This window comes from Triturus cristatus, chromosome 5_1 (genome assembly GCF_964204655.1).
Source record: "Triturus cristatus chromosome 5_1, aTriCri1.1, whole genome shotgun sequence".
NCBI classification, from domain to species: Eukaryota; Metazoa; Chordata; class Amphibia; order Caudata; family Salamandridae; genus Triturus; species Triturus cristatus.
Window position 1 is genome coordinate 166,011,979 of NC_140587.1, and position 24,654 is coordinate 166,036,632.

General features: G+C 42.2%; 1 protein-coding gene and 2 long non-coding RNA genes across 11 annotated transcripts in view; 2 read left to right on the plus strand and 1 right to left on the minus strand.

The window, feature by feature from the left end:
* LOC146830535 (tyrosine-protein phosphatase non-receptor type 22-like) overlaps positions 1–24,654 on the plus strand; it is a 542,480-nt gene that overhangs the window by 304,990 nt on the left and 212,836 nt on the right. For all 7 annotated transcript variants that reach the window (XM_085604743.1, XM_085604742.1, XM_085604746.1 and 4 more), the window contains 2 exons: positions 10,045–10,121; positions 23,490–24,286. In XM_085604743.1, the coding sequence (XP_085460869.1) occupies positions 10,045–10,121; positions 23,490–24,286 (874 nt within the window). The remainder of the gene's footprint in view (positions 1–10,044; positions 10,122–23,489; positions 24,287–24,654) is intronic.
* On the minus strand, positions 960–2,864 carry LOC146830536 (uncharacterized). The gene is made up of 3 exons (XR_014961440.1): positions 2,731–2,864; positions 2,284–2,412; positions 960–1,765 (listed from the first exon to the last, which is right to left on the minus strand). It is a non-coding gene; the product is annotated as an uncharacterized LOC146830536 (long non-coding RNA).
* On the plus strand, positions 2,918–4,088 carry LOC146830537 (uncharacterized). Of its 3 annotated transcripts, XR_014961438.1 has the most exons (5): positions 2,918–3,038; positions 3,139–3,248; positions 3,357–3,485; positions 3,594–3,620; positions 4,004–4,088. It is a non-coding gene; the product is annotated as an uncharacterized LOC146830537 (long non-coding RNA). The 3 variants fall into 3 exon arrangements; XR_014961439.1 differs by lacking the exon at positions 3,594–3,620 and having other exon boundaries at positions 4,004–4,080; XR_014961437.1 differs by lacking the exon at positions 4,004–4,088 and having other exon boundaries at positions 3,594–3,786.

Consider the following 24,654-nt stretch of genomic DNA (forward strand, 5'->3'; position numbering starts at 1 on the left):
CTTTAATCGCCGCTGCTTCGACAATGCCAGGAAATCGTCAGGCTCTACCAGGTAACCTTTAACGGACCCACCTTATTTTATAACTAATTCCCAAATTTAATTGCTGCAGGTCAGACCCTGGTATTTTAAAAAACAACCTTCCCGCCGCGTCTCAAGGCCCCCGCCCGGTCCCCCACGCAATTACTAATTATCCAAATAAAGTACTAACGCCTCGACAAAAGGCCCCGAGTACAAACATTGCCAATTTTGCTACGCTGTGAGGTCCCCTCACCCCGCTGCCTGCTGTAACTTTCACTTGCTTCGAGCTGCGACCGGCGGCGCGGCAGCTTCCGAACCCCTTCTGCTTCCCGCACCAAAAGGCGGCCTCGTTACCTCCCCCATTGCAGGCATTACAATCGGGCAATATATCACCATCTACCACCGTGCCCCTCGACAGTAAAGGGGAGATTCCCTTCGCATATTGTGGCGAAATGCCTTAATCGACGACCGTATCTTTCCTGTAACTGCACGGAAAGGAAATAAACAAGAAACAAAGGCGCGCCCCGCCGCATATGGCGCTGAGACGCCTCTCACTCTAAAAGGCAATATTTATTTAACTACATGATCGACAATCTCTCCTAACACTACGCCTAAGGCCCCCTCAAACCTCCTGTGCCAAACACGGCACACCGCCGACTCGAACTCTCTCCGCGTCGATGATGTGCCCCTGCAGCTTGCCAGAGGTTCGAAGGGACAAAGAGGCTGAGGATCGCAGGGCGCAGATTCAAATAAGCCTTCCAGCGCGCCCTGACGACGTCACTTCGTTCAGCCCCCTTTTCCTGCCCTGGGGGAAGGTCCAGTCCCGTGGCGCTACTAAGGGCGCCCCGCCTCTAGGCGCGGGGGGCGCCGGTCATTCTAGGATTAAGACGTATTTGAAGGCGTTATCCAGACAGGTAACGTCCCCCAGTTGCACAGAGTAACTCCAGATGAGGTAATTGATCCAATAAATCAAAGTAAGATCGCTTAGGTCTGAGTAATTTTAATTTTCAATGTGGTTGTCTTACCTTGTCAATCAATCCGTTTTCCGTATTCTTACAGCAACAACTTTGTTGAACAACCCGTTTTTCAATCTCGTTACACTCATTGCTTACACCACCGCACAAAGCCTCACCTGACACCATGTTGATTTCACCATCCCTTTTGTCGAACCTCATGTTTTTTTTAGTTTCCAACCAGACACAGTTCATATAACTGCATGAAGCCCTCCTTGACACATTGCTAAATTCACCATTGTTTTTTAACATGGTTACCCGTGAGTATGGGCATATTTAAATTCTTTTTGAATCATTATACATGGGTTCAGCTGATCTTAAATCTTCACACTTTTTACCTGATACATTGTTGCTCAAATTTTTTATTCTCCTTTTTCTTTACGAGCTTGTTTCCCTTTGATTTATTGGATCAATTACCTCATCTGGAGAAAGGGAAAGAAGGGGTGTATAGTAGACCAGGTGCATCTACACTTTTACACAGTCTTTTTAAAATTCTGCTAAATTGTATTGTGGTGCATCAGACAATGGGAAACACCCACTTCCCCAGAAAAAAGCAGATATATTGGTTATGTTGATGCACACACTCAATAATACAAAGACAGTAATAGTTATTAAATTCAACACAAGAAAAGCATTGGAGCTCCTTCTCTTTTTTTATCTTCTTTTATTTTCTTTGTCTTCCAATCCCAACGCGTTTCGTCGCTATGGTAGTCAACCGTGCGACGTCCTCAGGGCTGGAAGCAACAAACAACTTCCATTGTAATATAAGTAACGTACAAATTAAAACAAATCAACAAAACATTACATTATTTAAAGGGGAGCCCCTAAAGAACCTTATGCTTAAGGACTTAATATCATGCTCACATATTAATACTATGTAGAGACAAAATAAATTTTGATAGTGCTTCGCATACACACATATATACCAGTTATGTCATCATGTGGTTCCTAATCTCAATAGATGTCCAAATTGCGAAAAGACAGAAAATTCCTGTTGTTGTCGAGTATATTTCACACCTCCAATGTGTAGTGACTATAATTCCAAATAACTCTAAACACCATCAAGCCACCATAGTGTACCAGTGTAAATCACCATATAATAATGACTGGTGGGTACCTCAGATTTCAATTGCCGTTTATGGACCTGAGAATCACCAATGAATAATATCAGGATAAGTTGCGAAACGCATAAGGCAAGATATCACAATACGCTGCATCCAGTTTCCTTTTTAAAGGAAGCCAGTTGTCATACCTTCCGTTATCTTCTCAGATGCGCTTCATGTTGAGCAACAAAAACAGTCTCCTCATTTGTAGCGATTCTATCAGTAGTGTTCGTGTATACGTGCCACTTCAAATAATATGTCGCATTTCTCTATTTCTCCTGCAAAGTAAACAAATATGCTCACTATGAACTACCCAACAGAATACATATCATCTAATATCTACTCATTTGTAACCCTATTGTGGTAAGCACTAGGCATGCTCTTACCTCGTCCGTTATTAGCATTTCAATATGGAGGGCCGCAAACGTATTCATAATTCCATTCGATTAAGCCAAAAAAAACAATTTTAAGGTTCGTGTCCCTGGAGTACGGGGGCCTACGAGTAAATAATGATATTAATGAATAATTAAACTCAATCCCAGAAGATAAATTCTTCGAGCTTTAGTAATACTATATGATTCTTAAGTGGTACACACCTGTCACGTCTCGGCACTTCTTATCAGTAATACAGCGGTGGTATGACATTGTCCACGCTAGCATTATATGCCAATTGCAGAAATCAAAGACGCCTACCCCATGTTAGCGTTCTGAATAGGCGCCATCTTAGAACGGGAAATGTTTCCCGAGTAAACGATAATAATAGTATTCCCGTTCTAAGATGGCGCCTATTCAGAACGTTCACATGGGATAGGCGTCTTTGATTTTTACAATCGGCATATAATGCTAGCGTGGACAATATTATACCGCCGCTGCATTACTGATAAGAAGTGCCGAGACGTGACAGGTGTGTACCACTTAAGAATCATATAGTACTACTAAAGCTCGAAGAATTTATCTTCTGGGATTGAGTTTAATTATTCATTAATATCATTATTTACTCGTAGGCCCCCGTACTCCAGGGACACGAACCTTAAAATTTTTTTTTTTGGCTTAATCGAATGGAATTATGAATACGTTTGCGGACCTCCATATTGAAATGCTATTAACGGACGAGGTAAGAGCATGCCTAGTGCTTAGCACAATAGGGTTACAAATGAGTAGATATTAGATGATATGTATTCTGTTGGGTAGTTCATAGTGAGCATATTTGTTTACTTTGCAGGAGAAATAGAGAAATGCGACGTATTATTTGAAGTGGCACGTATACACGAACACTACTGATAGAATCGCTACAAATGAGGAGACTGTTTTTGTTGCTCAACATGAAGCACATCTGAGAAGATATCGGAAGGTATGACAACTGGCTTCCTTTAAAAAGGAAACTGGATACAGCGTATTGTGATATCTTGCCTTATGCGTTTCGCAACTTATCCTGATATTATTCATTGGTGATTTTCAGGTCCATAAACGGCAATTGAAATCTGAGGTACCCACAAGTCATTATTATATGGTGATTTACACTGGTACACTATGGTGGCTTGATGGTGTTTAGAGTTATTTGGAATTATAGTCACTACACATTGGAGGTGTGAAATATACTCGACAACAACAGGAATTTTCTGTCTTTTCGCAATTTGGACATCTATTGAGATTAGGAACCACATGATGACATAACTGGTATATATGTGTGTATGCGAAGCACTATCAAAATTTATTTTGTCTCTACATAGTATTAATAGGTGAGCATGATATTAAGTCCTTAAGCATAAGGTTCTTTAGGGGCTCCCCTTTAAATAATTTAATGTTTTGTTGATTTGTTTTAATTTGTACGTTACTTATATTACAATGGAAGTTATTTGTTGCTTCCAGCCCTGAGGACGTCGCACGGTTGACTACCATAGCGACGAAACGCGTTGGGATTGGAAGACAAAGAAAATAAAAGAAGATAAAAAAAAGAGAAGGACCTCCAATGCTTTTCTTGTGTTGAATTTAGTAACTATTACTGTCTTTGTATTATTGAGTGTGTGCATCAACATAACCTATATATCTACCTCATCTGGAGGTACGCTGTGCAACTGGGGGACGTTACCTGTCTGGATAACGCCTTCAACTACGTCTTTGTCCTACTTTGGGGATCAGCCAATGATACCCCGGCTGCACGCAGAACTTTGTTACTAGTTGGTGTACGCACTATATGTTCTACTACAAGGTGTGCATCTACCACATACTTTATTCGTATGATTAGCCACAAGCGGTCTCAATCCTGTTTATTTATAACCCATGGGAGCGTCCAGCAGTGGGGTTGTGTAGGTGGTCATGAGGATCGGGGTTAACGATGTGGGCCTGTTGGCTCACTGCATCCCTTCTACATTAGCCCACCCTTGAGGCATCTTCTGACTTGTTTAAGTGAGGCACACAAACTCCACGAGCTTCTGGCTAGGCTTGAGAAGGACCGGAGGGCATACCGGTGGCTTCGGGTGGCCCTCGATGCCCCCCGAATCTCCTGGGGGAGTGGCCCATTAGTGGGAACTGCATCCTGGTTGTTGGTACAGAAGTCAGTATTGTTTGGCATCATTGCAGGGCTGCATGGGGTGGCCACTCTACATTCGCGAAGATTTGTGTCTGCATCATTTTCTGCTGCCTAGTGTTTTCCTACTGGTAGTGTCATGAACCTTTTTGAACCATGACACATCCCTGGAGGCTGTTTCATCTCTGCAACAGACTTTAACCATGATGCTTCTTATGGGGGTGACTGTCCATCGCCCTCTCTCATATGGCATCTGGAACTTTCACCCTGGGCGTTGATGTTGGATTAGCACTTTGTCATCAAGGGCTAGCTGTGAGATGCTGGCTCTCCTCTTTTGGCTTGCTTTGTCATTATTTTGCTGCCTCTGTTCTTGCGTGCCCTCCAGTCATAGGTTGGTGCCTCCCAGCCAATGCCGGTGGGAATCCTGTCACGTCTTTCACCTCTCAACATCATGGTCCACAGGGAGCATTGTGTCATGCAATGTGGGGTACTCAGGAGTGCCCTGAGGAACTAATGGTGGCTGGTGGCTGGGTCCGAACCCTCATCTATTGCAACATGCAGCGTATTGTTTAGAGCGCGACTAAAGCAAATATATAAATATATGTATTTTCGGTCGGTGTGACGAAAGCAATGCAATGTTCAGAAGTAGAGTGCCTCTTAAGAATTCATTTAGGGCAGATTTCTTGGGACACGCTGTATTGCACCATGACCATATAAAAAGATAGTTCAAAGCGAGGAATTCCTCAATTGCGAGCAAAAGTGTCCCTCCGTCTTCCTCCTGTGAAGAACTGTCGGTGTGTAGCTCCACTGGTTGCCCCTTTAGACACCCTTATCCTCGGGAAAGGTTCAGAAATTGGGCTATGATGTGGTCCACTTGGGTGGCTTCGACGGGCCATGTGAAAAATAGTAAACCTAGATCCTAGGCCATGTGGCACCCTGGGAAAGTCTTGGATCCTCCCCTGGCAATGTGGAACTTGGCAGGTGTTTCTTTTTCTCCATTCCATATCATGAAGTCCACCACCCCTAACAGCAGGAGCAGTTCCTGGCCCCCATGCATGAACTTTTCATCTTTGTGGGTAAAAGGACTGGCCTTGGCTTCAGGTCGGCATACTGCATGTCGTTCATCACATTCACTGATGCTCCTGTGTCGATGAGGGCCTTGACTGTTGTTCCTGATATGAGTGCTTTGCTCATCATTTGTAGTCTCAGGCTACGCTTCATGTGAGCAGTGTAGGATATGAGGAATATGTCTTTGTCTTCCGAGATGCTCATCTCCTGGTGGTCTTGCGCCCAGGCAGAGCGGGAGGTCAGACCCCTTGTTCAATAACTTCAAGTGTAAGGTGTCTGCCCACCCTTGTGGGTGTAGTCTTGTCTGGCCCACAGGTTTTTGGTCTGCTCCAGCAGACTGTTGTGAAATGGATGGGTTTTCCTTCGTTGGAGCATGTCTTTTCCTGCGTGGGGCAGCTGCCTGGTAGGTGAAATTCCAGCCTGAAGTTTCTGCATTGTGGTCCACTATTGCGGTCAGTTGGACATGCATAACTTATGGCAGACTGTGTTCTGATGTGCCCACTGCTTCCGTGTTTATCATAGGTTGTTTACTCCACTGGGTGTCGGCCAGGCCGGACGTGAGGGCCATTTCCATTTCCGCTGCATGTGCAAATGATCGATTATGGAATTGGACAAAATCAGAATTTTCCCAAGGCTGATACCTGGCTGGTGAAGAATGAGGCTTCTTAATGTCACTGATCTGCAGACTTAGTTGAGTTGTGCTCGAATTTCCTCGGAGTGGCTGTGAATGGGTTGGTGGGTACACCAGGTCACTGAATGGTGTTAGTGCACTGACTGGTGTGTGCGGGTGTGCTGCTCTCGCTGGCTGCGTAACAGGCACGGGGCGTGTGCTCCCCCTGGCCTGTGGTGGCCTAATCTTACATTCATGGATATTGGTGGCGCCTTAAAGGGCCGGCTAGAGTGGGGTGTAAGAACTGTCCTCACAGTCGGGGCCCGTTTTTGGTGTGCATTCGTGGGTGTTGCTGGGGTTTCTCATTGGGCCCCTACCACAGAAGTGAGTGAGGCGGACTAACAGACGTTTCCTTGTGCTGAAGCCCATTGTAGATGGCTGTGGTACTCATGCTGGTAAATTTTCTTCAGAGGCATCAGAGTCGAGGATGAGGGCTGCCCTCTGGCCCCATGCCCCCTGCCTATGTAAAGGTGGGTAGGCTCAAAATACAGGACCTCTCCTGGGCCACAAGTTGTGCTAGGTCCCTGGCCTGAATGATGGAAGCCGGCTCCAGACGCCGCGCCTCTCCAGGGCCACATGGTGCTCTAGGGCCTTGGGTTGGAATAGGGGAAAGTGGCTTCTCCATGCCACCTGCACGGCGCAGCCCGTGGGTGCGTGGTTGTGCTGGTGGGCGTTGGAGGCTGCTCGGGACCTCAACAGGTGCGTCCTGCACCGTTCGCCTGAAAATACCGAAATCCTTTAATGAAATATAGATATCAGTTTAAAAAAGAACAGAGAATGATTGCCCCCTTTCCTCTTGGATATAGGCACATGCTGCTTTCCAAAGCTCTATTGCTATGCGTTGCATTACACAAGGTCACATTCTTTATTTGGCGCGGGGAGATTGTGATTTGCCCAGACGAATGCACATAATAGAAACATTAGTTACAAATATCCCGTGGGAGAAGATAATAAGTCAGTCGGGGCGCGGAAACAAACAAAAGAAACAACAATTTAAGTAAGTTTTAACCTGAAAGAAGTGCTGATTTGCTAACAGATGACAGACTTCGGCCAAGCCTGCTCCATTGGATTGTATTCATCCATCCAATCTTGATTGAAACAACACAAAGTATTTCTTTACACTTCGGAGTGGAGTAGTATAATGCACGTGGCCTCTTACATGACTATACCGCGCCTCCTAAAGGTAGAGAGTGTTTATAACTCACATGTTTTATTACTTTTCCTTTTTTCCCATTTGTTTTTCTGTTGTTTTCTCTTTTATGACTCTTAGCATCCGCTCTATTTTCTTCCCTTTTTACATGTTTTTTTCCTTTGTGCTTTTATCCTGTACAACTCTGTTTTCTATCTGCGTAGCCCCGCTGGTTTGTTGGTGTTGCACTCTTTGCTTATGAAGCAGCGCAACTATTACGATACACTCATGATTCTAATATTTTTTATTTTATTTGCTACAGTGGGTAAATTAATACTACATTTGACCCATTTCCAGCTTCCTACTCATCCAAGGGCACAACAGATGTCCCTGCTGCCCTTGTGGAGAAGGGGGCCCTCAAACACTTCAGGGGCCCCCTAACCCTTCATAGAGACCCCATTCCGCCTATGGCCAATGAATATCTGTGATAAATGCGAGACTCAGTGGCCCCTCTTTACATTGCGCAGGGGATCTCATCACTGTAAGTTACGCCACTGCATACATCAGTGGTATTAAAGTGCTCTGTGTTGATGCAGCATGTCACATTACTGCACCCATGCCTTTTTCAGAGGCCAGAGTGTTTTCAAGCTGCACAAATGTCTTTCTTTTCCCTCTTCCTTTCTGCTGACTTGGACTCACTCTTGCTTCCCCTCCTGTGCCTTGCTCTGCACCGTAAGTCCTTTTTCCTGGATATGGGTTATGGTACTCCCACCTATTTCCCCAGATTGTGGTATATCTCGCTTTTTTAAACGCTTTTTTTCCAAAGGAACATACCTTTGTAATTGTTCATTTAACACAATTATCCTTATGCCATTTTTAGTTTATCCTTGTGAAATCGATTGTTTTTAATATACATTTTAAAGGGGCCCCTTGCTTTCCTGCTTTTCATTGGTTCCTGTGCTTCCCACCGCCAAAATACTGTTAACATCCGCTATTGTGGAACTATTTTTTCACAAAGTTTTCCTCTTTCTGCTTTTTTGTCTTGCCTGATACTTTAAATTAAATTAACAGATTTATATAGCGCGATTGATCTCTCCTTTTCAATAAAACTTGAAAGGAGGCTCTTTCCTTCGCCACAACGTATTTTTTTGTAAAGTTTTACCTCTTTCTGCCTGGATGATACTTTAAATTAAATTAGCAGATTTATATCACTAGGCGAAACCGATGCATCACCAATGCTTGTTCATGAAGTGTTGAATCATAGCATTCACATAATACCTCCAAAGCATGCACTGCAGGGTTAGGGCCGAGTAACAGGCGATTGTTGCATTTAGCTATGGCCTTCTCCTGTTTCAGTTGTTTTTTTTAGCTTTGCTGTATATCCCAGCACTGCAGTGGGTTAAAGGTTTCACAGTGGCCCAGGCACCAATATATTCAGAAGAATAACTAGCCCTTGTGTTCATTTTCCACTTTCAAAACCTACTGCATTTGTTTGCCAAAATAAATCTTGCCAAGGCCAGACATATTGGCTTTGCCAAGGCTTGTTTTAATGAAGCGTTGGTAATTACATTCTAGCCAGATTGTTTTGAGCCGTTCTAAAGTCGCCCCAAACATACGTATGAAGTTCAGATCATTCTTCAGACTATATGTTATGAATAAAGGGAACAGAATTTAGGATGCACTGGTGTCTAAAGATTATTGTTGACTGTTTTATAGCGGGGGTCTTTGCCCAACCATGGTTTCTTTGAGGGGAACCCAGGCCATGCACCCACCCCTCAAAACATTATCCCACCTAAATTTTGTGAATTTTCCCAGAAAATTGGTGTCAGCCAGGTGCCGCCGTCTGTGGATTAGAGTGCACACCCAGTTAATACCGCACACCGGAGTGTCAGTATTTACAGGGTGTTGTAAATCCCTCCCCCATTTCTGGCCCCTTTAGACCCATGGTAAGTGGATGCCTGAACACGTGTACTAAGTCTACTGACTCAATTTTATCTTTTTTATTCAGCTCTCCATACTGCACTTCTGCCATTTCTAAGAGCTGTAAATAAAGTTTAATGGTAGTCAAGGTATCATCTGTAGAAGAATGGAAGGCTAGGAAGGTCTTGCCTGGACTCAGACATATGGGCTGCAGATCACACAAGATGTCAGCAGTGAATATTTACTCATTAAGTCATCTTGAAGGATCCATGCATCCTATTTGTTTGCAGGAGCGGCCCACGCAGGTAAGAGAGGTGGGGCGGTGACTCGAGAGATGACGAGGGAAAATGAAATAATAAATGTTCCCTCTTCTTCATCTGTCGAGTCCCCACCCTCACCCCGCCGGTCTTACCTGCACGCGCCAGTGCTCCATTGAGCTCAAAACCGAACTGCACGGCAGGCACTGATTAAATGAACCTACAGCACTGAACTAAAAAACTAATTGTGTCACTTTATCCTACGTAATGATTTTGTAATTCAATTTACCAGAACCCAACAATTTAAATTTTTATCAAAATTGCATTGTGTTTCCACAGATGGATATAACTCATACAACAGCTCCACATTCGCTCTCATCAGCAACTGATATTGAAGTCCCGATGACTCCCATTAGGTAAGGATCTAAGTGGATGGCTTAAACATAACATGCACTATAAAATGTAAGGTTTTACCTTGTTGAGTCACATTCATGGTATTGGTTCCAGTACATCGTCTCTAGCAACGTGTAGAGTTGGCATGGCATTTGGCGCACTTCATTTTAACAGTATTCACAAGTATTTATACATATAAAAATAAAACGAGCAGGACAGAATATGTGTCTGTGAGAAATTTGGTAGTTGATTAAGTGGGGTGTGAGCCCTTTTCAAGCAACAGCCATACTCCTACAGTCACTAACTTAACCTTCTGGTAGTTTGGCACAAAAAGCAGTGAAGTTTAACTCAAAGTCAATGTGTATAGTATTTCAGAAGCACACAAACAGTAATAAAGTAAAAACGCAACACAAGAAAAGTCCCATATAAATTTTGAATGTAAAAGCAAAAATGAATAAATTATTTGACAAAAACAACAAAAATCCAGTCAGTAGAACCGGAGATAAGCAGTTTTAAAGATTTAAAATACGTGTAGTGTCTAAAAAGCACAAAACGGAGCTCACGGTTTTCTGGCCGTGCGAGACAGGGTGAAAGTTACAAGTTCAGGCTGACCACAATAAAGCGTGGGCCAGATAAAAGGACCAAGTTAGTCCTGCTGAAAAAGTTACTTTCTAAAGTCCTGCGCATAGAGTCCAGTTTGCGGTGGAAGAAGCCACGAGGAGCAAGGAGAGGGCGTGGATTGTCATTGCTGTTGCTCAAAGAGCAGGCCAAGTATTGCAGATGCTTGACCCTCAGTGCGAAGGTCCTGTATGGCACTGCGGATGGTCGTTGCGGAGCTTCACGTTAGCTGTCAATGCTGTATCTCAGAGTGAAGATCTTGTGTTGCCTGTTGTCACAGGTGGTCGCTGTAGTGCAGAGTTGGATCAACCGGAGCTTCGCGTTGCCATTCAGCACAGGCAGCAAGATCTTGGCGTGAACAGGCCTGTTCACTGTCAAGAAGAGCCCAGAACTTCAGGACCTGTCCTTTTCTTCTAGGAGTAGCTCAATCAAAGCCTCATCACGTGTTAAAAACCTGAGAGAAGGGGATCAGGCGCTCACTCCAGCAGAGGCTAGCAGAGTTCAGGCAGGTCCAGTTGCAGGTCCAGCCAGGTCCCGTGCAGCAGGTCAGCTGGGCAGTTGCAGAGAGTCCTTTGGAGCTTGTTGTGTACCTTTAGCTCAGAACAGGAGGTCAGTCAGCTGACCTTTGGAGTCACTTGAAGGACACAAGTCCAGTCTTCCTTCTCAGACAGTAGGCCAGGCCTCAGGCATCAGGGTTGAGGTCTGGCGTCAGGGTAGTCCTTCTTCTGTAGTATACACAGGTCCAGCAGTGCAATTAAGAGTGGGTCTGAGGGTCCCATATTTACTCCTGCTGCCCCTTCTGAAGTGGGAGAAGCTTATGGAGTTCCCACTAGCCCCCACATAAGTGCCTGGAATTTCCCGCCTTAATGTCCTAGTCCTACTTTGTCTGAATAGGCTTGTGTGAAGTCCTTTGTGTGTTAGCCGAGCTGTGTCTTTGAAGTGCAAGTGTGGTAAGTGACACCTCCAGCCCCATCAAATCAGGATGGCCCATTCTGCCAACACTCCGACCCTCTACTGTGATACTCTCTGGGAGGGATACACAAAGGCCAATAGCAAACAACACCTAGTCATGTGACCCAGTACACAGGCTGCAGGAACCAAATGGTTAGAACTTGCTATGAGTGTAATTTTCCGAATTAGATTAGATTAGATTAAAGTTTATAGAGCGCATGGTTCCTCCAACGGAGTGTACCCGCGCTAGAGACATCTCAGTCCATGACAGCAGAGCCCTACCCCCCAAGGAACCACTGGTCCTAGCATAAGCGGTCAATTCGCAACAGGAGCGCTTAACACCAATCCCCTGGGGATGACTGCAAAAGTTTGAAGTTTTTTACGAAACATTGCTTCAGATGGATGCATCCCCAATTCCATAGATAGGTTATTCCAGGATTTTGCTGCGAGAAAGCTTAAGGATCTACCTCCCAACCATGCCTTTTGAACTTTTGGCACAACCAACTTAGCAGTGCCCATGGACCTAAGATTCCGGGTAGGTCTTTAAGCAGTAAGTAGCGGCGCAGCTACCTCGGCCTTTTCTCATTGAAAATCCTGTGGCAGAAACACAGAGCTTTGAAAGTAATTCTGGCCTGTACTGGTAGCCGGTGTAGCTCCCTCAAGGCTGCTCCCACTGATGTGTGCCTCGGAATATTCAATATCATCCAGGCAGCTGCATTTTGGACCTTCTGTAGAATATTCAAGTTACTTTTTGTGACCCCTAAATAGAGGATGTTGCAGTAGTCCAGACGAGCTGTAACCAGGGCTTGCACAATGGTTTTTTTTGGCATCTAATAGTAGAATGTCAAAGATTTTGCATAGCATTCTTAGAATGCCAAAGTATGCTCCTGCCACAGCTGATATCTGCTCTGCATACGATAAGGTGTTGTCAAATCAGACTCCCACCATTTTTATCTTAGACTTGGGAGTCGGGGTTGGTCCTAGTTCCTCCAGCCACCACAGGTGTGACCAGATGGAGGGCTGTTTTTCCAACCACCATCACCTCCGTCTTTCCTGCATTTAATTGCAGGCAGCTGAACTTCATCCAGTTCGCAAGATCACTCAGGCAGGCTTTGAATTTAGGCGCAGCCTCTGCATTCTTTTGCTCTAATGTGACAATCAACTGAGTGGCATCCGCATACGACACCAGTTTCACTCCATGTTTCAATACAGTATCTGCCAGTGGGCGCATATACACCATAAATAAAGTTGGACTGAGGGCAGAGCACTGTGGTACCCCTTGAGACAGAGGACATAGCTCGGACTTAAAAGGACGTTGTAAAACCTGGAAGGATCTATTCTGTAGGAAATGCTCGATCCATTCCCATCTGTTACCTCTGACACCAGCCTCCCACAAACGCTCCAAGAAAAGGTCGTGGGAGACCGTATCAAATGCCGCACTCAAATCCAGCAAAATCAGTGCTGCCGTCCTTCCCTCATCCGCTGCTATTTTTAGCGCCTCAGAAGCCAGTAGTAAGTGCGATTCAGTGCTGTGAAGCGCACTGAAGCAAGATTGAGTTTCATGGAGAACCTGTTTTTCTTCCATGAACTTAGTAAATTGGATATTTATAAATTTCTCTGCAATTTTTGCAAAGAAAGGAAGCAGAGATACTGGTCTAAGATTTTCTGGGAGCGCCGAATCTAAAAATGGCTTCTCTAGTAATGGCACCACCATTACGTGTTTCCAATTACTTGGAATCTGCCCTGAGCTGAAAGACACCTTCAGCAGATTAGTGAGCACCGGTGAGATAGCTTCCTTCCCTTGCAGTAGCATATTTGGAGGAATAGTATCCAAGGGAGAGCCTGATTTGAATGCTGTGTTGTAGTACGTCACCTTCCTCTGGAGGATGAAAAGTAAAGCTTCCCTCACCCGATGTTTCAGTTTTTGGTGGAGCAGAGATATAATTCCTGCTGGTTTCAGGGAAGGAAGCATATATTTTCTCTATCCTTCCCAAGAAAAAAACAACTACTTTATTACAGTAGTCTGCAGATGCAGGCAATACTGCTGTGACGCGCTCTAAGGAAGTAAGTTGTTTGACAATACTAAAGATTTTTTGGGGGTATTTTTTAGCAGATTCAATTTTCTCAGTGTAAAACTCCATTTGCTTTCTCCTAATTTGAGCGCTTTTTGTGACTTAAAATCAGACTTAACCATTAAAGAGGGTTTTAAATTACAATTCTTCAGACAGCAAACATGATATTCCTTCTTGCTCCCAAATAAAAGTTATCATTTATTAAACATAGTAAGTCCTGAAGTCCCAGGTCAACACCTTCACTTCCTCATGCTTCCACATCCTCCGCATGTTACGTAAAATCTTCAAGTGGCTCCCACTGGACATCAGACGTATCATCTCGTAGGCCATAATCACAAGTAGATTGGACTATGGTAACTCACTCTACACCGGCATTCCAACACGAGCTCTTCACAGACTTCAAAGCATCCAAAGTGCTGCCGCACAACTCCTCCTCGACTTCCCTTGACAATACCACACCACTCCTCAGAGAGCTCTACTCTACTGGCTCCCTATACAAAAGTGCTGCCAGTTCAAACTTCGCACACACACATTCAAGTCAACATACAATACGAAATACATCAATCTCCGGCTTCACTTGCTTCAACCCAACCAGACTACTTCGCTCAGCATCAGCGCACATACGCCCCGCATATCCGCAGAAGCAGACTCGGAGGCCGATCATTCTCCTATCAAGCCACACATCATGGCCTCCGCCTCACTTCTTGAATTCCCCAGGAAGCTAAAGACCTGGCTTTTCAATTAGACCTCCTGTGAGACCATCACCACATGTCTACTCTAAACTACTCAGACCCTGGATACCCTTACAGGTGACAAGCAGTGCTCATCAAATCCACCTTACATTAAATAGGGTAACCCAATGTTATCCTATAGCCGAGGTAGGGATTGCAATGGTAAAAAATGAATTTGAGATTTTTCACTACCAGAATATGTCAAACGTAAAAGTACATGTACAACTTTTTAAATACACCACACCCTGCCCTATGGGCTGTTTAGAGCCTGCATGAGGGGTGACTTATATTTATTAAAAAGGAATGTTTAGGCCTGGCAAAAAGGGTATTTTGCCAGCTCAAAATGTCAGTTTAAAATTGCACAAACAGGCTGCAAAGGCAGCCTAAGACAGGTTTTGGAGAGCTGCTTAGGTGGGGGGCTGCAGCCCCACTAGTATCACTTAATTCACAGGCCCAGGGTACATGTAGTATCCCGTTACGAGGGACAAATAAGTAAACTAAATGTGCTAGTTGGGTGTAAGCCAATTTTACCATATTTAAAGGGGAGAGCACAAGCACGTTAGCACTGGTTAGCAGTGGTAAAGAGCACAGAGTCCTAAAGCGGTACAAAATGAGTTAAGCATTTCCTCGTTTTTGTATCCGTAAGCACACATGGGGCAATTTAAAAATGTTTTTAGTGGTAAATATATAGCAGTAAACATTTGTTTATCATCAAAATATCTGTAAATTCATATTGGAAATCCTTATAGCCATAAATATTGACTTCTCACAATATATTAATATATTTCAATGTATATAATGTATTTTTCCTCCACGACTGCAGGGAACTATGCAATAATGACTCCCACGCAAGGGGTGAGAAGTGGTGGGAACAAGGCAGGTTTAGACTTATAGATTTGGGAACACTCACTAATTTGAGCATTTGTGAGCATTCTTGAGCATTCACAATCTCCAATCTGACTGTTTCCTACCATACGAATGGTCAGAGATTTACTCCTGTAAAGGGCTGGTTTAGTTCCACTTTCCGGAAGGGAAGGGGACCAGTTTGCCTCCAAACGTTGAGAGGAAGTTGGATAGAGGTTTCTCCATAAGGATTTTTTTTATATTAGGAAGTAGAAAAAAAAGAATATGCATTTGTATGTTGGGCTCCATTTCCCTAGGCCGTAAATGTACACTATATAGATTTATGCATTGGGGATTTGAGAGCCCCATCAATATGTCACGAGAAATTCCCAGCAGTATGTCTGGAAACCTTCCCCTTGTACAGCTTTCCAGGCGTGCCACTGGGACAGTTTATCAATTTAAAAAATCAGAAAATCTGTAAATGTGCACCTGTTCAGACAAGTAATCTCATAGGTGCAGGTTTACTACTTTCTTTGTGAATTGCTCCCATCATGCATGAGTCACAAATAACATTGTACCCCTTGTCTTATACTTTCAGTGTTCTTCACAGAAACCTTTCTTAAAGGTTTAAGCACTAGAAATGTACACCACATGATTTTCAGGAATGCACCATAAAGTCCTAACCATACACCCGAAGATTTTTCACTCATCAGTTGAATATGTCATTTAATTCATCAGTTTAAAGCTTGGTGGAACAAGTGAAACAGAGGGTGACCCCTATCATCGTTCCACCTTGAAAACAAAAGTCTTGCAAATGTATGATTGTTGGAATTTCCTAAATGTTTGAAAGGCCACCGGTCAGGCACTTTGCGTAGCCAGTAATTAATGGGCAGTTTGTGTGGTGGGCACTGTAGGTCACTATTAATGTCCCAGGTAGACGACCAGGTTACTCCCTCTTTCACATGGCCATCTAAGACTAGTGGCTCAAGCAGTCAAGGCATAATCATAAAGGTTCACTGAGTTTAGAACTCAACTACTGTATATCTCTCAAACCAAAATCAGACCCAGCTACATAATATGAGGCAGTAGGGTAGGTGTTGTGTAGAAATGTGCTATGCTAAAATAGCATAGGGTCCTATGGCTAAAGCTGCCCTATGGGAAAAGTATATGCTGTCTTCAGCGGATGTCATGAACTTGTTTTTATGTAAGCCAGTCAGTGGAGAAATGATAAAAGACAGACTACTATAATGTATGAAGATTATGATCCTTCTGCTCCCTCCCTAGTGTTTCAGTGGTTTGGGAGCAAGGTTGTATATTTCACTGTGTTTTACAAATGTGACTGAGTATTAAGCAAAATGGCACAAAACTCCAAAACCCACCATTCAAAATGACCACAAGTCTACCAATGTAAATGGAAACGTTACATTACCATTCTGGCAATTGACAACAGTGTTAGTGTCCAATCAACAAACCTACAATGGATCCAGGAGTCAGAATTTATAGTGGGGCAATGTTAAGGGAACACCACCTAAGGTCAAAACTGGTCTTGGAAATCACAATTCATCACACTAAAATGTTTGGGGCTGGATCTGGATAAACACCCAAATTGTATTCCGTTAGGTAAATGATACAAACGGCTTCTTTTTCGAAAATAGCAGGTCACAGTAACAATATCAGGTTAGGAAGGAATCCATAAGAGGAGGGGCAGCCTCGAGCCTGCAGGTTCACCCGTTAGAACTGAGAACCTTGAATATAAGGTTAGTATACGACCATCAATCCAAATCTGTACATCTCATGAAATGTAAGGGCTAGAGACATAACTCAGAGGGTACCGGGATCATGGCTACTGGCTACAGGTCATGGGTCACTACCGTAAACCTAGCTGCAGGAGAGAACACCTCTGTACACACTCGAGCCTGGGGAGGGGCAAACACACACTGCCATACAATCTTCAACGATACATGGGGTGCTTTACTACAATGTCACATTTTCAATATTGTCCTGCCAAAAATATCAACTTGAGGATATCAACTACTACTTATCAAGTTGAGCATAAAAAGGTCATTTTAGCTTAGCCGCACTATTCCCGACTTCACATCTATATATCTTGATAATATAGTGATGATATACCTTCAAGGTACTTAGATGTGGAGCTAAGACTGCTAGATCTATACTTACCTTGATCACAGGCAGAAGGTGTCTGGTAAGAACTAGCAGTTGATTGTAGTTTGCACTCAGACTCCATCAAAGGCAAAGCCCAAAGTGTGGGAGATTTATGTAATAATCTAAATAACCATAGGCAATATTTGAGTGTCATATGACTGGCAACACAGAGAAGGACAACGCAAGGCTTGTGTCCTTTAGAAAACATTGAAAATAAATAATTCATACTTTGTTACTTCTGTGGTAGAAGTGAACATGTTATTTTCAAATCCAAGTGCATTAGTTCATGTCTCAATGCATTTTGATCAAACATACTGTTTTTCAGGGGACTAAGCATAATAATGATCAGAAAAACAATCACAGTTTGGTAAAATGCTTACGAAACATAATGTTAGAATGTGTCACAAATGTTATTGTATGCAGTGATCCTGTCACTGATGCTATCATACTTCTATTAATCTGATAAATTGCATACGTACAGTTCTAGTAACAAAACTTCACCTCTTCACAGCATGTTTCAGGTTGACATCATGAGTCTTAGGTGTACAGGGCACAATCTCATGTCATCTCTGTCCAATACGTAGTTTGCATCACTACTGTAATCAACTTTTTCAACTCCCCTATATACATCATGTATTTCCAACTGAATTAAATTAATTTCTGGAATCAACAACTGCTATTTCATGGATTTCCAACTGAATCAAATACATTTATGAAATCTGCATCTGCTGCTGAGCTCCACAAATTAAGGACAGCACTTTAATTTCATCTCACCATCCTTTTCACTGCTCATTCATAGCTCTTATTACCTGTGAACATGTGGAACACCCATGCATAGTCATAATTTGTTGTACCAAAAACAGACATTTCAACTGAAGAGTGCATGTGCTCCCTCCTTTCCCTATATTTAGAACTAACAGCTGTCCAGGTTCTCTCACTGGTCATAGCCAATCCTCCCTACACAGCGTTTGATCCTGCTTCCTCTTTCAATCATCTGAGATGTTAAGTCACTGGAAATCTTTGCTAGCATGAAAGTGTACTAGTGCGCTACCACAATTAACCTCTAAACATCAGAGGGCATCTTCCATGTGATCATTTCATTGTGCTAGCACTTGTATAGTAATTGGTGGGTTTCTTGAGGCGTAGATACAACATACATTTGCGTTTCCTCCTTTCACAATATATGTTATTATTTCATCACACCTCTTTCTCAGAAGCAAAGTCTCTACCATGTACATTCACCTGTATTGTTTTTAGTTTTAAACACCATCTTTAGTGAACTCCCAGCCGCGTGTGCATATAATATGTTCAAGTAAATTAATCAAAATTAGGTTCTATACCATATCCAAGTTCTCGGATTCCTGTTGAAGAGAGCTTCAAAAAGTTATAGATCTTTATAAATAGCAATTCAGTTCCATGTTGTCATTTGCACATGCCAGAAAGATGATGGTCAATTTGATGATTTAAAATATCTCCCTTTGTGCCAATCCCCTTTATCTATCATCACCATATTTCATTTATGGAACCACCTCAATAACTTAAAACATTAATTGTGACACATTAAAGCCTTTCTCCATGAAACATACTGTAAGATCTGACTTGACACTCTTAGCCCTTATTGTACTTTTTTGTTCAATTACTATTGTTTTAAACTTTCTCTCTGTTTTGCCAACATAACCCATATCAGAAGGGCAGTTCAGCAAGTACATGCAATATGACTTGTAGATGAAGAATCCCAGGTTCATTGTATTTTTTATTTTCTCCCTGGTAGAGGGGTGAGATATTATTTCTTCTTTGTTGATAATATTACAGTTATAACAGTTTGAACATGCGTTATTCCTTTAGTTGGTGTGTAGTGGTTAGTAATTTTGCTTTTTCACGATTATTTCTTTCATGTTTCTATTTCTTCGATAAGATAACACATGAGACCCACAAATAGCTTTTTAAAATCCTTATCTGCTGCAATGATTTTTCAAAGTTGTAATGTAATTCTTTGGACCTGTTTTGGGGGTATTTCGCAAAAGAGCGTGTTTCATTCACAGAGTCTATTCTCAATTATGCTTTCTCTCCAGTTTCTCGTGTATATCTATAGTTCAAAAATGTTATTTTAATTTTATTTTCTCCTCCTCAAAATCTTCCTAATTTGTGGTGATCCATTCATTTCGGATGAGTTGTGAATAAGGCAAATTCTGCTTCAACTGCCATTGCTGAAACACCTAAAATTTTTAACATTTTATCCTGATTGGTGCTTTTCGTAAACAATTTTGGTACCTAATACTCCTAGTCACTTTTACTTCAAGGAAATCCAATAGCTGTTTCATTTATTTTGAATGTGCATATTATATTAGTGTGTAGATGGTTCACTCCCTCAATTCTCATCAACAATTTCTTCTTTAATTTTAACCAACATAGAAAATATTGACAATGTACTCGACATACGGTGTAATCCCGGTTGTCCAGCCTTCCTTTGAAAGTATATTTTCTTGGCATATTTTAAATATAAAAATATTATCATACGTCTGTGTTGGCCCAAAACTATAAATGTTCCAGTGAACTACAAGAAGGGTTTTCTTTATTATGAAAACATGTCTGGTAAAATGGGAAGGGCAAAAGTTCCAATTAGAAAATTGTTGAGGTACCTTCTAGTGGCTGGTTTAATAAGGCCCAAGCTTATGCTGCCAACGTGTCTGCGATCAGGATCAACATATAAAGAGAATGTACATCTTCCCATAGGTACTGTCTAAAATGTTCTAAGGAAATCAATACTATTTTTGACTTAAGATGGCATAGCCTTTAAAATAGGTTGTAGAAAACAATCAAGGAATTTCCCAATTGGCTGGTATAGCGAGTTCAAAACTGAGACAATTGGATGCATGGGTGTGTTAAACAGACTTTTATGTCTCTTTGGAAGCAAGTAAATGTACAGAATTGCGGGATGTTCCACATGTACAAAGTGTTTAGTATTTTACGACATGCTGTCCATATCTATAGGTTTACCTAGAATGCTTTTTGGTATTCATTCTCATTCTTTGGTTGGATCATAAAATCCAGTTTCTTAAATATGCAGATACGTTCCAATTTCTCTTGGTAAAAGTTTGCATCCATCGGAACTATCACACCACCTTTCTCCGCTACCTATATCTCAATGTTGTGGTTGGGGCTTGACATTTCCCCTTCTTTTGTCAGCTTGATAGTCAATCTTGTTAATTTCCTTGAGTGACAGTTCCTCAAATGCATATACGATTTTAAGGATGACTGGTGCATTAAATCTTGATTTCTTTATTGAAATTCAACTGTTTCTGATGATGTTTTGACAAGAGCTGCATCCAATGTGGCCAAAAAAGTGTTTTAATCTCAACTGTCTCATGAATTAGAAAAACACTGATGTGAACCTGCAGTCGTGGTTTTATATGTTCCATTTTTCTTTGCTGAATATTCAATCTGGATAGTTTAAATTGATAAATATTAATCACAAGGCTCTTGTCTAGCTCCACAGCTTTATTTTTTCTATACCCTCTCCTGGTATGTTTGTTACCTTTAGTTTATTTACTCCCCTTAAAAAAGCTTTTGGTGCTGAGTGTTACCATGTTTGTTCCCACTGTATATGGTTTATCTTAATCATCCTCTCTTGAGGTCCCTGGTTCTATTCTCTGACCAGAGTGGCCCTGGTTCTGAAATTAATCTTTTTGATTGTGAGTTCCCTGTATTTTGATCTTGTTGTCTGCCTTTGTATATATATAGGCTATCTACCACCATCAAAATTACTTGACTCCTCAGTGAATTACAATTCCACTTTAGTTAAGATTCTTCTGCCTGCATACGTACCTGCCAGATATACTCCTCAGTGGTCAGTGTCTCTTCTGAATGTATTCATTTTCCATTCTTTAATGTCCTTTATATATTTATCATTCTCTATATTAATGTCCTCCAATACTTTTTCTTCAATTTAAGTTTCCAGTTTTATAAGAAGTTCTTTATAATTCCTCAATTGTTAATAGAATGAGGTCCAGTACTATTCAAAATTCCATTCCACTTCTTATCAACATATCATTTCACTTAGATTATGCAGATTTTGGAGAGATCCTTACACCTCTTAGTATCTGTTGGAATTTGTGATATTGTATGAGCTTTGAAGCATGTGGGCATTGGTTGGTTTTTTTCAAGTGTAAGTATTCCATATGGTTCATATTTCTTCCTAGTGTTCCGTCTATGGTCACGGCCACAGAAGTGTCTGTGATTAGTATGTAACTATTCTGGGCTTATTGTTCGTCCGAAAATGTTGCAGCTTTATTTAAAAGTAATGATTACTATTTCGAAGGAAAGGCATATGTACGTGTTCACTCAGATGCACTGGAGTACGAATTAATGCACTTGGATTTACGAATAATTATAGTATATCTATTTTGGAGAAACTAGATAAGGAGAACAGATGAAAAAGCTAAATAAAATATTAACATTTATCAGAAAAATACCAGCTGAATAATTTATTTTCAACTTTTTTTCCAAAGGATGCACGCCACATTTGGCCTTCAGTGTGGCGCCCAGCCTTAGGGCACTGAAATGTTGGGTATTGTTATTTGGATAGTTTAGATCCACATCAGGGCCAGTGGTGTGCAGCTTGTGGCAAGTCAGAACATGCAGACTTGCTCAACTTAGAAAAATGAATTGAACAGTTAGTTGTGCTTTTTAGAGAAGAGCAGTACTTCAAATAAAGAACTTGGATAGTGAGCCATACTATCAGGATAGCAAAGAAATCGATGTTTATTCCCCTGCCAGTCCGACATCTACAGGTTGACTAGCGCTGTTCCCAGGTTTAGCAGAAACATGAAGGGTACTATGTCTACAATGAACGTCAAAGACGACCTTAAGAGGAAGTGCCTTGTTGTGCAGGCATACACCACTCGTAGGGTACCATTCAACATTGCGCACAATCTCCTGGTGCCTTACAAGCCACGCACAGACAACACTATCCACGCATTATTGGCGAAGAGGAGGATTTTGGGGTACTGAATGGATTTTACAGTGATGGGCTTCCTGGCTGCCTTCTCCCCAGCAGTATAGGTACGTTGCCTGTGTCTTGGAACTATAATTAGTTGTCACAGCATGATATGAGAGGACAGTAGACAACGTCAACGATTAGTGGTGACACACATTGAGTGTAATATATGGCCATCAGAGACACATGTGGAGATAAGAAGGCCAAAAAGACATATGGCATGTTTCATGGACACACAGATAGCTGATTTCACTCTGGAGAATCACAGGGCAGGACTGAAAATGTTGAGCATGTGTAGGTTGGCATAGGTTCACCAGCCATGCAAGGATTTCTGTCCCTAGCCTCTTTTCCACTCCTTTCCTAGACATGCTGAAGCCGAAAAATTGGTTAGGAAGGCAGATATTTCCACTTGACAAAGTAGGTCTCCAGATTTACAGCCCGAGATGCACCTTTTTATTGTTTTAGGTGACCTATACCTCTAAAAAAGGTTTGTGATCAGGCCCTTACTGCATATGAGGAAGCACATGCTCAGATTAGTACCAACAAACGTACCTTGCCTCACAGAACCAGTGAGGCAAAATTAGCAATTCCACTAAGATCCAAAAGACACTCTTTTCCCTTCCAGACATGATTTTCTAAATTAATAGGAGGAGGCCCAAGAGTATTTCTTTTATCAACATTGCAAGTCGATGTTTGAAAAGAGGATCTTTTGTTGATCCGGCACTCACCGTAGAAATCTTACACTGTTATTTTTTAAATGTAACACATGGGTATGTTGATTTAAATTGGTAAATACACCAGCTAGAAGCAGTAGTGTTCACTTTCATGTGTTTTTCCTTTTTGGGTGGTTTTTGAAACTGCATAATGTTACATTCATAGGACCGACATGCTAGGGGGAGGTTGCTGGTAGAGGAAGGACTCTACAAATGCTTTCCCTTGTTTATTGAGCGTGAAAGCAAACTGTATTCCTAATTTGTGTTAGGTTTTGCTAATTTGTTTTATATCTTACATCTACAGTTTACCACAAGACAGAGTAATCTACAAAAACATTACAGCCAGTGTGCAAGAAAGCATTCTGCCATCTGATTCTGGTGCCGTGGCGGTGAAAACAAACCCTTTCCTGGACTTTGACCTGACTCAGAAGCCAAAATCTGAGTTGAATAGTGACAGAGAGTGCAGTACTACATGGCAAAGAAAGCACACAAATCCATTGACTGACGGGCACCTACAGGGACATCAAAGTATGGAACTGGACAACCTAGGCTATGTAGAATGGCATCCACAGCTACAAAATGCGGGTGGCAAAAGCCGTGACATGAAGGCACCACTAGTCCGGGCCAAATCCGCTCCCCTTGAATCAAGAAGTTGTAAGTCGGAAGCTGCACTCCATCAGGGTTTGGCAGAATCCTCTTTGAATTTCCAGTTGGCAAATGCAACTCCTTCAAATGAGTTAAACATTAAGAAGCAGCCATGCTTGATGTCCGCCCAATGGAATTCTTCTAACAAGCCAGGCAACGGCCTATTCTGTCATCAGAACGTTGATCCCAGCCCCCAGTACGTTCGCCTAACGGAAGACCCGTACTTCTCACCAACGTCCTCATCAGATCCAGGGTCACCGAGGTTTGCTCATTTTTGTGTTGAAGCAACATTTTCTGAAATTGCACCTAGGGGCCCACTCCAGAGGACTCTTGACCCCATCCCTTGTGTTGCTTTACCTATCCGGGCAGCAGAAGAACCAGATATGGCAACACTGGATGCCTCACCCCAGTTTGCCTGTGCAGAGCAATTTGACAGAATGGAGGGTTCATCAAAGTGTAAGTTATTTATTTATTCACTCTGTTACTGCAATAAGCATATTGTACCTCAGTTTGTTCAATCTAATCCCCAAACGGTCTGAATTAATAGTCATTTAAGGTAGTCACAGCAACAGCTTTAGTACATTTTACTCAAAATGTTCCGAAGTTTGAAAGGTTTTATATATCGCAAACATGACCCATCAGGGTATCAGAGCGCTGTACATGAAAGCAAGCAATATAGCCAGGAGAGGATAAAGAATAGACCAGCAGTATAAAATGCATTGTATGATATTACAAACAGTGCAGTAAACAGAAAGCACAGTATGTTTGGGTAGCTTCAGGACAATTATTGTAGATAACTATTCAGGAGCAACCCTTTGACTTCT